The sequence below is a fragment of the Rana temporaria genome, chromosome 9 (assembly GCF_905171775.1).
Source record: "Rana temporaria chromosome 9, aRanTem1.1, whole genome shotgun sequence".
Lineage (NCBI taxonomy): Eukaryota > Metazoa > Chordata > Amphibia > Anura > Ranidae > Rana > Rana temporaria.
The window spans coordinates 145474062-145489271 of NC_053497.1; the positions used below are offsets into that span (position 1 = coordinate 145474062).

Genomic DNA, 15210 nt, shown 5'->3' on the forward strand with positions numbered 1-15210 from the left:
ACTATCCAATAGATACTAGCAGATGAGACAGGAATCAATGGGATGGCACATTTTGCCCAAATAAATGAGGCCTTATACCGCGTACACACGATCGGTTCGTCTGATGAAAACAGTCTGATGGACCGTTTTAATCAGACGAACCGATCGTGTGTGGGCCCCATCGGTGAAAAAACTAGGAACTTGTTTTAAAATGATCTGATGGTTAAAAGAACGATAGAAAAAAGAGATTTTTAATACAGCTTACCTGTAAAATCTTTTTCTTGGAGTACATCACGGGACACAGAGCGGCATTCATTACTATATGGGTTATATGGAGTACCTTCAGGTGTAGACACTGGCAATCTTCAAACAGGAAATGCCCCTCCCTATATAACCCCCTCCCATAGGAGGAGTACCTCAGTTTTGTAGCAAGCAGTATGCCTCCCAAAATGGTCCTCAAAAGAGGGGTGGGAGCTCTGTGTCCCGTGATGTACTCCAAGAAAAAGATTTTACAGGTAAGCTGTATTAAAAATCTCTTTTTCTTTATCGTTACATCACGGGACACAGAGCGGCATTCATTACTATATGGGATGTCCCAAAGCAATGCTTACAATGAGGGGAGGGAGAACATCTCCAAGACAAAAGGATTTAATTTAGAGATATACTCAAATCATAATAAATCCAACTTATTTGAGAAAAATAATCTTAAATTTTAAATTTAACTCAAAAAAAGAGGAGCCCCCGGAATCCGAGGGTCTCAAACTGCAGCCTGCAGCACTGCCTGCCCGAAGGCAGTATCAGTATTCCTTCTTACGTCCAACTTGTAGAATTTTGTAAACGTGTGGACAGAAGACCAGGTTGCCGCCTTGCAAACTTGAGCCATAGAGATCTGGTGGTGTGCTGCCCAGGAGGCGCCCATGGCTCTAGTAGAATGAGCCTTTAATGATACTGGAGGAGGCAACCCTTTCAAGCCGTAGGCCTGAGTGATTAATTGCTTAATCCACCTAGAAATGGTGGACTTTGCAGCTGCCTGCCCCTTCTTGGGCCCATCCGGTAGAATGAACAGCACATCTGTCTTCCGGATCTTCTTTGTAGCTTTAAGATAGGCCTTCATGGCCCTGACAATATCCAAGGTATGCAGCAACCCTTCCTTTCTGGAAGTAGGTTTAGGGAAGAAGGATGGTAATACCAAATCCTGGTTCAAATGAAAACTGGATATGACCTTCGGAAGGAAGGAAGGATGAGGGCGGAGAACGACCCTGTCCTTATGAAAAACAAGATATGGTTCCTTACAGGATAAGGCTGCCAGCTCCGAAACTCTTCTTGCGGAAACTATGGCAACCAAAAATACTAACTTCCTTGTCAGTAGAACCAAAGGAATATCAGCCAACGGCTCAAACGGTTGTTTCTGTAAACTTGACAGAACAAGATTTAAATCCCACGGACAAAGCGGGGATTTAACTGGAGGTCTAATACGTAAGACCCCTTGAAGGAAGGTTTTAACCAGCGAGTGGGTGGCCAGCGGCCGCTGAAACCATACTGACAGAGCAGAAATCTGTCCTTTGATTGTGCTTAATGCCAATCCTTTATCCACTCCTAGCTGGAGAAAACTTAATACTCTATCGATGGTAAATTTGCGAGAAAGCCATCGCTTGGACTCACACCAGCCTACATAGGCCTTCCAGACCCTGTAATAAATCACCCTAGAGACCGGTTTCCTGGCTCTGATTAGGGTAGAGATTACTTTCTGAGACAGACCTCTACCCCTGAGAATCAGGGATTCAGCTTCCAGGCCGTCAAATTTAGATGCCGTAAGGCAGGGTGGAGGATCGGACCTTGCGATAGCAGGTCTGGCCGTAGAGGAAGAGTCCAAGGGTCTCCCACTACCATCCTTAAGATTAGTGAGTACCATGCCCTTCTGGGCCATGCTGGAGCTACCAGGATGACTGGTATGTGCTCCACCCGGATCCTGCGCAGCAGGCGGGGTAGTAACTGGAGCGGGGGAAACGCATAAAGAAGTTTGAACTGATGCCAAGGGCAAACCAACGCATCGGTTCCGCAGGCCATCGGATCCCTTGAGCGGGACATGAACCTGTCTAGTTTCTTGTTGAGTCTCGATGCCATGATATCCACGTCCGGCACTCCCCATCTTTGGCAGAGTGCTTGAAAGACTTGTGGATGCAGAGACCATTCCCCCGGCCATAGAGTCTGGCGGCTTAAGAAGTCCGCCTGAAAGTTGTCCACTCCGGGAATGAATATTGCCGATATGCAGGGCACATGAGCCTCTGCCCATAGGAGAATCAAGCTCACTTCTCTCTGAGTGGCCTGACTCCTGGTCCCCCCTTGGTGATTTATGTATGCCACTGCCGTGGCATTGTCTGATTGAATTCTCACCGGGAGCCCCTGCAATTTCGACGTCCAAGCCCTGAGGGCTAGTCGAACAGCTCTGAGCTCCAAGATGTTGATGGGTAAAAGCTTCTCTGGCTTTGTCCAAATACCTTGGCGAGTGGAACCATCCACAATCGCTCCCCAGCCCGTCAGGCTGGCGTCTGTGGTCACTATCTTCCAAGCCACTGGGCTGAAAGACCTCCCCTTCAGTAGATTCTGAGGGTCTAACCACCAACACAGACTTTGTCGGACTCTTGATGAGAGAGGCAACGGGATATCCAAGGCCTGTGGCCTTCTGCTCCATGCTGACAGGATGGCTGCCTGCAGGATGCGAGTGTGGCTCTGGGCGTATGGCACCGCCTCGAAAGTAGCCACCATCTTGCCTAGTAATCTCATACATAGGCGAATAGTCGGTTCTTTCTTGCTTAGAACCAGTAGGATTAATTCCTTGATGGCTTTGACCTTCCTCAGAGGTAGGAACACCCCTTGTTGTTCTGTGTCTAATCTCATGCCGAGATATTCCAACTGCCTTGTGGGCTGGAATGCTGACTTCTCTCGATTTAGGACCCAGCCGAACCTCTCGAGGTATTGGACCGTGAGGGCCACTGCTCGTTCCAAGCCGGGAGACGAGTGGTCTATGACTAGGAGGTCGTCCAGGTATGCTAGGATCGTGACCCCTTGGATCCTTAGCTTGGCTAGGATTGGAGCTAGAACCTTCGTGAACACCCGGGGGGCCGTAGCCAACCCAAAGGGAAGTGTCACGAATTGGAAATGACGCGAAGCCACCATAAAGCGTAGATATCTTTGATGTGGCTGATAAATTGGAACATGAAGGTAGGCATCCTTTATGTCTATGGACGCCATGAAGTCGTCCTTTTGGAGTGTGGCAGCTGCTGACCGCACGGATTCCATCCGAAATGAGCGGATTTTTAAGTATGCATTTACCATCTTTAGGTCCAAAATTGGCCTGACATCTCCATTGGGCTTTGGGATGATGAATAGGTTGGAGTAGAAACCCAGCCCCTGTTCCAGGACTGGTACCTCCACTATCACTTCCTGGGAAAGTAGATGATCTAGAGCCGACTTTAATGCGGCTCCTTTCTCCAGATCGTTTGGAATCCTCGACTCCTGGAAATGAGGAGGAGGAAACCTTAGGAATTCTAGCTTGTAGCCTGTGGCCACGGAAGACCGTACCCACTCGTCGGGAATGCTGGCTTCCCAAATCTCCGAAAAGAGTCGCAGCCTTCCCCCCACCTTCGTGGGTGGGGGCGCCCCTTCATGAGGTAGACTTGGGGGCTGGTTTTGCCGGCTTGCGAAACCACTGCCTCTTGCCCCTAACAGCCTGTCCTCTTGATCTGCTGTTGAAGCCGAAGTTTGTTCTTGCAGGAGGCCGTCGATACTGCTTGGCATTAGAGGGCCCCTGCCCAGGGGAGGACTGTCGTTTAAACGCAGGCCCCTGAACCCTCTTCTTAGTTGGCAAGAGAGTACTCTTGCCGTTTGAAATGGTCTGAATGTATTTATCTAAGTCCTCTCCGAAGAGCCGTCCTCCATGGAAGGGAAACCCTGCCAGGAGCTTCTTGCATGGGGGCTCAGCCTCCCAGCTTTTTAACCATAAGAGTCTTCTCATATGGATAAGGGATAATGATAAACGTGACGCTTGTTGGATAGAATCCTTGATTGCGTCTACCGTAAAACATATGGCTTTAGGGACATCCGAAAATTCTTCTGCCTGCTCGGCAGGAATAAGTTCAAGCATTTGTTTAAATTGATCCGATAAAGCTTGAGCGACTCCAATCGCAGCCACGGCTGGCTGTACTACTGCCCCTGCAGAAGTGAAGGAGTTCTTAAGTAGGGCTTCCAAGCGTCTATCAACTGGATCTTTGAAAACCTGTACGTTTTCTACAGGACATGTTAACGATTTGTTAACACATGAGATGGCTGCGTCTACTGCAGGAGAAGCCCATTTCTTGGAAAACTTTTCTTCCATAGGATATAAGACAGAAAATTTCTTAGGTGGAAAGAAAACCTTGTCTGGTTTGTTCCACTCTTGGAACAAGACTCCCTCTAAGAGAGGATGGATCGGAAACACAGCCCTGCTTTGAGGCGCCCTCAGTGAGCCCAAAGCTGAAACCGTCGATACCTGGAGATCTGGTACAGGCAGGTTGAATGCCTTATGGACCAAGTCCGTCAAGCCCTGAATCCACCAGCTCTCCCTCAGGGAGACTGCCCCAGACTCCTCTGTATCCGGATCTTCGATCCCTGAACCTACTTGGTCTCTGTCCAAGAGGTCGTCCAATTCCCCAGAGGAAAGGACCTCCTCTTCCGAGGGTCCGCGCACGGGTGACGGAGATCTATTCCGCTTACTACCCCGCATGGCTGCGGCTATCATTTCTCCCATGCTTCTCCGCATCTCATTTAAAGAGGCGAGTAACACCTCTTCCGTGACCACCTTAGGGTTGGGTTGACTCGCGTCAGCTCTAGCCCCAGACCCCGATGGCCCAACGGCTCCCTGTGGGGAAAGCAGCGGCATAGCTCTATCCGAGACCTCAGACTCTGCGGGGGAATCCCCACCTTTTGTACCCTCTGATCTTGATGCCATAGTACAATACCGAGGTACACCTGCTACTTATTGGTACCTGGGACTTATAATAGTTAAATGCCCAAACACCTGTTTGGGGAATAAAAAATGTTTCCTCTACCCTAGATGACACCTTTTTTTTTTTTTTTTTTTTTTTTTTTTTCAAAGAAAAACTTTTCTTCTTTTTTTTTTTTTTTTTTTTTTTCAATCTAGGCAAGAAAAAACATTCTATCCCCCTGAGTAGTATTGCCAAAGAAAAGACTATGAGATGGAAAAGAAAACCAGCCTATTCCTAGGCTAAACCACAATCTTCTGAAGACTGTAGTATTCTTTCTGGCCACTGTGTGTCCTCAGCGCCCGTGCTTCCCTCCAGTCCTTCCTCCCTTAAGCCAGAGAAATGAATGAGCTGTGGCATCTAAGGAAGGGCCGCCCCTTCCTTTAAACCACTGACCCGCCCTTCCCCCCCAGCTAAAACGGCGCCAAATGCGTCTATAACACGTGCACGCGCACCGCGCGCGCGCCCGCGACGGGGGGTTGGGAGGAAGGGCCTCTCTGTTCCTGCAGCCGCAGGCCTGTGAACACACGAGGAGGTCAGCGTTTTGCCTGCCTTGCAGGCATGAGGGAGAGGACTGGATAGAGCATCGCCTGGAGGCTTGCAGGTAAGCATAGCTCTCTGACACACACATACACTTGTACATAAAAGGCCCCACTCACAGCTTTTACAACACTACCAGGGAGGTCACTTTTTATGGGGAACTATAACATATAGAGCCATCCTATCTTCATGATATGTGACTGGTTTGCCAGATGCAATGCATAACCTTTAGGCATGTCCCCTGTGACCTCCCAGAAAAAACTTGCTAAGAGCCAAGCCCCGCAGGTTTTTCCCCTTACTTACCTGCTCCATGCCGCAGGACTTTGCCAAGCAAGAGGTCCAATCTTCCCCCATCTCCGTGGGGATGTCTAGACCTTCAGGCCCTGGGAACCTTCTTCTTCCATGAAGGATCCACTGTCCTGGGCCCATACAGCACCCTGGCAAACAGAAAACATTAGGCGCCCCAAAGGTTTCTAAGTTCTGGGCCCAGGGTCCAGCTCTCTTAAAAAGAAAGCATTATGGGCTATACCCCAAGGGTTTGGGGTCCGGTTACTGACCACTTTAGCGCGCAGGCTTTTTTGGACAGAACCGGTAGCTCACCTAATCCCAAGGATGCGGAGGCAAGCTAAACCATGACTAACACCTAAGACACTGGCGTAAAAACTGAGGTACTCCTCCTATGGGAGGGGGTTATATAGGGAGGGGCATTTCCTGTTTGAAGATTGCCAGTGTCTACACCTGAAGGTACTCCATATAACCCATATAGTAATGAATGCCGCTCTGTGTCCCGTGATGTAACGATAAAGAAAAAACGATTGTCTGTGGGGAAATCCATCGGTTTTCTAGAGAACAATTACATCCAAGTGTGAAGTTAATTCTAATGCCTTGTACACACGACCGGTTTTCACGACGAGAAAACTGCCATTTTTTATATTGGTCGTGAAAACCGGTCGTGTGTATTTCTTCCCTAGCAGTTTTCTCGACAAAAAAACTGCCCACAAATAATTGAAACCAGCTCTCTTTTTTTCTCGTCGTGTTTCCCGGCAGTCTTTTTCTCGTCGTGTGTATGCTTTTCCGAGGGGAAAAAAAACGTGCATGCTTAGAATCAAGTATGCAGCCCAAAAGCAGCCCAAAGGGTGGCGCCATTTTAAAGGAACTTCCCCTTTATAGTCCCGTCTTATGTTTTGTACGTCACCGCGCTTTGGTCAGACGTTTTTTTGCATGAACGTGTGTATGCAAGTCAGGCTGGAGAGGAATCACGTCGGGAAAAACTACGGCTTTTTGTAAGTCAGGAAAATCGATGGTGTGTACAAGGCAATACACAGTCTTATCTAGGTTGAGCCGGCCTAAATACTATCTAATCCCAGAACCCAGTCTAACTTTATAGTGTGAAATATTTACACATCATCAACCTGTAGACAGGAACATCCCAACACGGGCAATGCATTCTATTCACGGGCTCAACTAAAAGATCTAGTTGCCCTTCTCTAACATTAGCTGGTGTCGCCGCTCCCGAAGAGAGCTATTACGTTACGTGTACCTCTACCTGCATCTATGCAGTTTCACGCCCCACACTCTAGCCTACTTGCTTATTGGTCGAACGGGTTGACCGTTCCTCAGATAGTAATAATGGATGCAAATCCAATGCATTTGCAAAGCTTTACTCTCCAACTTCAGGGTGGACAACTTCAGACTAACACAATGACAGCGTGTGTGAAACTTCGGAACACAGCATGTTCCGTACTTAGCTTCTCACTTTGGTGTTTGCCTGTGGTCAGCACTTTTCCCCAAATCTGGCACACTGCTAATTCTATCCCTAATTTTAGTCCTATTGGCTGTCAGGATCTCACCATGTATTCTCCAGCTGGGAAATACCAGACACTAGGTAATGGCCCACTGGTCCCATGGGGGCCAACTACCGGTTGAGCTCCTGTCACCTCCTACTCTTCACCAGATTTTCCAATATATATTTTGTAGGAAGGTGCCACCTACAGGCCAAAATAGGAATGATGCCAACACCCTGTTACAAACCCCTTTCCCCAGACTCTGATCACAATATATATGTTAGTATTATGTGTGCACTTGGTCCATTTGTGCTGCACAAATGTTGTATGTGTGTGCTGGTTTGAAAGACAATGACTGGATGAGATAGAGAGCTGTCAATTGCATTTGTTTGTTTTGTTCTTTATCAGGTGATAGCTTGTAGAAGTCCCACCATCCAAATAGAATTGCGCCATGGTCATGATCTCCAGCTGAACACAACAACTCTGGATCCAGATCAAACCATCCAAGTGAAGGTACGTTCTTTTTTTGAGAGCAGCTGATGGTAATGAAAGCAGTCCTGTGAATTTCTATATAAACACAAATACTAGATTCCACCACTATCAAAGCTGCAATGTGCCATAAGATGAATTATAGGAGGGGCACACAACCACCCACACTTCCTGACGGGCAGTGACACATTTCTGTGCATGATAAAAGGCTGGGGCTGCTGCCCTGCATGCTAGTGCAATATGACAAAACTGTCATTGTTGCTGCTCAGTTTGTACATTTTGTACTTTGTACTTATAGTGTCTTGAAAAAGTATTCATACCCCTTGAAATTTTCCTAATTTTGTCATGTTATAACCAAAAATGTAAATGTATTTTATTGGGATTTTATGTGATAGACCAACACAACGTGAAATTTAATTGACTGGGCCATTCTAACACATGCATAGGCTTTGATCTAAACCATTCCATTGTAGCTCTGTAGTTTAGGGTTTTTGCCCTGCTGGAAGTTGAACCTCCATCCCAGTCTTAAGTCTTTTGCAGACTCTAACAGGTTTTCTTCTAAGATTGTTCTGTATTTGGCTCCATGCATCTTCCCATCAATCCTGACCAGCTTCCCTATCCCTGCTTAATAAAAGCATTCCCACAACATGATGCTGCCACCACCATGTTTCACAGTGTGAATGGTGTGTTCAGGGAGATGTGCAGTGTTAGGTTTCTGCCACACATAGCGTTTTGCTTCATTTTGGTCTCATCTGACCAGAGCACCTTCTTCCACATGTTTGCTGTGTCCCCTACATGGCTTCTTGCAAACTGCAAACGGACTTCTTATGGCTTTCTTTCAACAATGCCACTCTTGTCACTCTTCCATAAAAGGACAGATTTGTGAAGAGCACGACTAATAGTTGTCCTGTGGACAGATTCTCCCACCTGAGCTGTGGATCTCTGCAGCTCCTCCAGAGTTACCATGGGCCTCTTGACTGCTTCTCTGATTAATGCTCTCCTTGCCCGGCCTGTCAGTTTAAGTGGATGTCTTTGTAGGTTTGCAGGTGTGCCATCCCCTTTCATTTTCTGGATGATGGATTGAACAGAGCTCCGTGAGATGTTCAAGTTTGGGATATTTTTTTATAACCTAACCCTGCTTTAAAAGTCTCCACAACTTTATCCCTGACCTGTCTGGTGTGTTCCTTGGCCTTCGCAATGCTGTTTGTCCACTAAGGTTCTCTAACAAACATCTGAGGGCTTCACAGAACAGCTGTATTTATACTGAGATGAAATTACACACAGGTGGACTCATTTTCTAATTAGGGGTCTTCTGAAGGCAATTGGTACCACAAATTTTTAGTTAGGGGTATCAAGAGTAAAGAGGTCTGATTACAAATGCATGCCACACTTTTCACATATTTATTTGTAAAACAATTTAAAAACCATTTAACATTTTCCTACCACTTCACAATCATGTGCCACTTGTGCGTTGGTCTATCACATAAAATCCCAATAAAATCAATTTACGTTTCTGGTAGTAACATGACAAAGTGTGGAAAATATCAAGCGGTATTAATACTTTTTTAAGGCACTGTACATTGCTCACGCTCTAGAATTGTACACCATGACCTGCACTGCTAGCAGAGTAAGCCAACAGTCCGCCTTTACACCTTTATTTCTCGTGGTCAGTTCAGAGTTTACTGAGACAAACTTTCTTGCAGCTTCTTTATTCTCATGCCTGGCATAGCTTGTGTACCATCTAGTCCTAAGTTGTCAATACACTATGCAAATTTTGGAAAATTGGCCCCCCCCTCCATAGACACTCAGAGCGCTGGATCGAGATCGGCCTCAGATAAGTATTTGGTGGTAGGGTAGGGGGTCCTAATCACAGAAGGTGAGAACGTAGAGAATGCATTAAGGTGAAATAAGTTCTACCTTTATTGTTTACAGAGCCTCCAGTGTGGTTTTAAAGTTATCCTGTCTGTCATACTTATTTAATTCATTATTTTTGCAGACATCGGTCAGCATTCAAGAACAAACTCCTGAGAATATCATGCAACTGAGCACGTGTTCCCTGCTGGTGCGGGACAATGAGCAAATCCTGGACAAAGAGAAGAGCCCAGTTATTGAGAGATCGGTCTTGGTCTGGACACTTAACACAAGACTCCCGATGGTAGAAGCCCCAGTCTGTGCAAAACTCACATGTACCTTCTGTACGGCCAGACATTTAGCCGTTGAGAGAAACTTGAGTGGATTTTCAGTAAGCATGGATTTTGAGTTATTGTAATGTTTGCCATTAAATAATCCTTGAATGTAACTATTACATGTTCACATGCTTTCTCAACCATATTTGTATTATTGTTTAACAGATGATCAGATGTTCTGGGGCCATCGGATATCACTGGGTCACATAATATATGATGGCTCAACCCCCTTACCCACCATGTTATTTTAACTATGGTCAATGGAGTACAAGTGAGATGATTACCACACTTGTGGTTCATTGAGAACTAGTCCATCTGCCATTGGGAAGGTACAGGTTGCCCTGAAAACATGTTGCAAAAGGTGGCGTTAGCCTTTAATGGGACAGTCTAGAGATATTTTAGTTTAGGGTGAAGCCTCCTGCCTATTCAGATCCCTGACAAAATTCTTGTCCACCTGGGAACTTTGGGTTGTTCTTGCCAACCTTGGTGTACTTCAGCCCTTCCTGTTGCGTTTTCCATAATACAGTAAAGCCTTGGTTTGTGAGTAACTTGGTTTGAGAGCGTTTTGCAAGACAAGCAAAATGTTTTAATACATTTTGACTTGTTATACAAGCGATGTCTTGATATAAGAGTAGCATCATGTCACAACTGAAGGGAAGAGAGGAGTCTCTAAGGCCGGGTACACACGAGAGGATTTATCCGCGGAAACGGTCCAGGGGACCGTTTCCGCGTATAAATCCTCTGGCGGATTTTGATCTCATGGTTGTACTAACCATGAGATCAAAATTCCCGCGGAATTCCGTCCGCGGTGACGTGTCGCGCCGTCGCCACGCATGCGTTGAATCATTACGACGCATGCGGGGGATGGATTCGGACGGATTGATCCGGTGAGTCTGTACAGACCAGCGGATCAATCCGTTGGAATGGATTCCAGCGGATCGATTTCTTAGCATGTCAAGAAATTTTGATCCGCTGGAAATCCATCCCCGGGGACAAAAATCCGCGGAAACAGATCCGCTGGATCATACACACCAGGGGATCTATCCGCTGGAGCCGGTCCGCGGATCAATTCCAGCGGATCGATCCTCTCGTGTGTATGGGGCCTCAGTGTAGCAATATGGTTACATTTAATGAAGGTACAACATTTAGCAACATATTGCTACACTTAGGCCTCGTACACACGACCAGACATGTCCGATGAAAACGGTCCGCGGACCGTTTTCATAGGACATGTCTGCTGGCGGACTTTGGTCTGATGTGTGTACACACCATCAGACCAAATTCCCCGCGGACAGAATACGCGGTGACGTCGGGGCGACGTGGCGGCGACGTGCGTGACCCAGGAAGTTCAATGCTTCCACGCATGCGTCGAATCACTTCGATGCATGCAAGGGTTTCGGGCCCAGCGGACATGTCCGATGAGTCGTACTAACCATCGGACATGTCCGACGGACATGGTTCCAGCGGACATGTTTCTTAGCATGCTAAGAAACATTTGTCTGCTGGAAACCTGTCCGCCAGCCCATGAATCCGGTCCGCTAGGCCATACACACGGTCGGACAAGTCCATGGAAACTGGTCCAGTTTCAGCAGACATGTTCGGTCGTGTGTACGAGGCCTTAGAGGTGCCTCTCTTCTCTTTTATACCCTGTAAAAAAAATGCTTTGATATACAAGTGCTTTGGATTACAAGCATGTTTCTGGAACGACTTATGCTTACAAACCAAGGTTTTACTGTAAAAATAAAAAACCCAGCAGGGATGGTGGGAAGCCCTCACGTTGGCCACAGCCGGACGGAGTGCAGACCCAGGAACTCAGCATAGAGATCTACCAATAGGGTCTCTGAGAATTATAGGAGGTGGTTTAACTCTCCAGCACATACCAAATACAAAATATCAGTTTTGGGGGGCCAACTAACCCTTGAAGTTTAAACTTTTTTTGTCAGAGTAGAGTGACTTTCTGATGACTTAAAAAGATACTTACATTTTCAGCCACTTTCTAAAATGTGCAAACTAACTATGGGTTAAGTCCAATGAGGCACATGCCACCTCTTGGACTTATCTCTTTAACCACTTAAGGACCGCCTCCTGCACATATATGTCGGCAGAATGGCACAAGCACGTACCTGTACGTCCTCTTTAAGTGCCCAGCCGTGGGGGGCGCGCATCTGCGACCCGGTCCGAAGCCCCGTGACCGCGGCCGCGGGACTCGTGGACCCGATCGCCGCCGGGTGCCCCGCGATTGGTCACAGGAGCTGAAGGACGGGGAGAGGTGTGTGTAAACACACCTTCTCCGTTCTTCACAGTGGCGCTGTCATTTATCGTCTGTTCCCTGATATAAAGGCGATCAATGACGTCACACGTCCAGCCCGCCCCCCTACAGTTAGAAACACATATGAGGTCACACTAAACCCCTTCAGCGCCCCCTAGTGGTTAACTCTTAAACTGAAATTGTCATTTTCACAGTAAACAATGCATTTTTATAGCATTTTTTGCTGTGAAAATGACAATGGTCCCAAAAATGTGTAAACATTTTCCGATTTGTCCGCCATAATGCCGCAGTCACTAAAAAAAATCGCTGATCGCCGCCATTAGTAGTAAAAAAAAAATTATTAATAAAAATGCAATAAAACTATCCCCTATTTTGTAAACGCTATAAATTTTGCGCAAACCAACCGATAAACGTTTATTGTGTTTTTTTTTACCAAAAATATGTACAAGAATACGTATCGGCCTAAACTGAGAAAAAAAAATGTATAGCTTTTTTGGGGGTATTTATTATAGCAAAAAGTAAAAAATATTGTTGGGAAAAAAAGGACGCCAAGTTTGTTTGGGAGCCACATAGCATGACCGCGCAATTGTCATTTAAAGCGCATTTACTGGCAGAAAAAAATAATTACTATACAAAGTTAAAACAACAAGGGCAGAAGATTAAAAATGTATAGTTTTACAGATCGCCAAGAGTACAGCTATTGCTATACTTCCAGCGCTCTGATGCTGGACCTTCGGGTCTCATCTCCTACATCTGAAGACTTGTCTGCAACAGCCCTGCACTCCCCTCCTCTGCTCTCCGTCAGAATGCTGGAAGTATAGTAATAGCTGTACTCCCAGTGCTAAAAAAACTGTGTTGTAAATAAAATAGAAAAGTCCATGGTGTAAGCCAGCACATTTTAAAAAGTGACTTAAACCCTTGAGTTCAGCCCATTTTTCTGTCACCACAGCCCTACCTGGCAGGGCAGGAGACCTATTTTTTTTTCTTTTGCAGTTAAGAAACAGTCACAGGTCTTGTCCCTCCCCCAGCCTGTGATTGGACAATGAAAGTAGCAAAATGGTGGATTCATCTCTCGGTCACTCTGCCATCAGTAGATCTCTTACAAGCACTGCAGCACAACGGATTAACCTGGAGTTCAGCTTTAGGTTATTGGATGCTGAAAAGGGGAGAGAATACAGAGAGTAGGAGTGATCGACACAGCAGGATGTTTGTAGTCTCTATGCATGAAATATTTTGCTTCTGTAACTAAAATGCGATTGACACGTACTCTGCACATGTCTGTGAACCAATGCCTCTGTTTTCTTTTTTGCTAGGGTTGCCCAGTCCATTTCCAAATGCAGAAGTCACTGGACTTGGTTATAAGACCTCCAAATCATAGTAAGTAATTATAAAATGTCTGGTTGTCAGGGCTTCATCTGAATTCGTGGCCAGGCTGTGGACAGTTCAGTATTAACATATTCTTAACAAGCAGTATATGAGTAAAACAAGCCCTCTCTGACTTTTGTAGCTGCAGGCACTGTGGGGCATGTTCACAGCAGACACACTGAAGTTCATCAAGTTGTCCTCTAAGCAGCTCTGATCCCCTTGCTGCCTCCTCCCTGCAGGCACCCAGCAGCTAAGACCCACCCTGCTCCCTCCACCAAGCAGTGACCTGACATCTCAGCTTTCCCCTGCTCCATCCTTCCCGTAGTGGTCCAGCAGCTCGGCTCCCCTTGCTCCCTCCTCCCTGCAGACACCCAGCAGCTAAGACCCACCCTGCTCCCTCCACAAAGCAGTGACCTGACATCTCAGCTTTCCCCTGCTCCATCCTTCCTGTAGTGGTCCAGCAGCTCGGCTCCCCTTGCTCCCTCCTCCCTGCAGACACCCAGCAGCTAAGACCCACCCTGCTCCCTCCACAAAGCAGTGACCTGACATCTCAGCTTTCCCCTGCTCCATCCTTCCTGTAGTGGCCCAGCAGCTCGGCTCCCCTTGCTCCCTCCTCCCTGCAGGCACCCAGCAGCTAAGACCCACCTTGCTCCCTCCACCCAGAAGTGACCTGACATCTCAGCTTTCCCCTGCTCCATCCTTCCCGTAGTGGCCCAGCAGCTCGGCTCCCCTTGCTCCCTCCTCCCTGCAGGCACCCAGCAGCTAAGACCCACCCTGCTCCCTCCACCAAGCAGTGACCTGACATCTCAGCTTTCCCCTGCTCCATCCTTCCCGTAGTGGTCCAGCAGCTCGGCTCCCCTTGCTCCCTCCTCCCTGCAGACACCCAGCAGCTAAGACCCACCCTGCTCCCTCCACAAAGCAGTGACCTGACATCTCAGCTTTCCCCTGCTCCATCCTTCCTGTAGTGGCCCAGCAGCTCGGCTCCCCTTGCTCCCTCCTCCCTGCAGGCACCCAGCAGCTAAGACCCACCTTGCTCCCTCCACCCAGAAGTGACCTGACATCTCAGCTTTCCCCTGCTCCATCCTTCCCGTAGTGGCCCAGCAGCTCGGCTCCCCTTGCTCCCTCCTCCCTGCAGGCACCCAGCAGCTAAGACCCACCCTGCTCCCTCCACAAAGCAGTGACCCAACATCTCAGCTTTCCCCTGCTCCATCCTTCGCATAGTAGCCCAGCTCCCCTTGCTCCCTCTGTGTCTCCCGCAGTGAGACAAGCAGCTAAGCCCCCCCCCACCCCGCTCTCTCCTTCGAGTAGTGATCCAGTATTTCAGCTTCCCCCTGCCTTCTCCACCCAGCATCTCAGCTCCCCTTGCCCCCTCCTCTCAGTAATGAGTGACCCAGCAGCTCAGCTCCTCCTGCTCCCTCCTCCCAGTATTGACCCAGCCAGGGCCGCCATCAGGGGGGTACAGGCAGTACACCTGTAAGAGGTCCGGAGGTCCCCAGGGGCCCGGAGGCCCACAGGGCCCCAGATGGAAATCCCCCTTTTTTTATTTTTTAGAAAAAAAAATGTTTTAATATATTTTT

At 47.6% G+C, this 15210-nt stretch overlaps 1 protein-coding gene across 1 annotated transcript in view; it reads left to right on the plus strand.

Moving 5' to 3' along the window:
• The window catches only part of ENG (endoglin), a 93902-nt gene that overhangs the window by 67805 nt on the left and 10887 nt on the right, over nt 1–15210 (plus strand). Inside the window, exons 11-13 of the mRNA XM_040324756.1 lie at nt 7733–7837; nt 9810–10055; nt 13582–13645. Of these exons, the coding sequence (XP_040180690.1) occupies nt 7733–7837; nt 9810–10055; nt 13582–13645 (415 nt within the window). The remainder of the gene's footprint in view (nt 1–7732; nt 7838–9809; nt 10056–13581; nt 13646–15210) is intronic.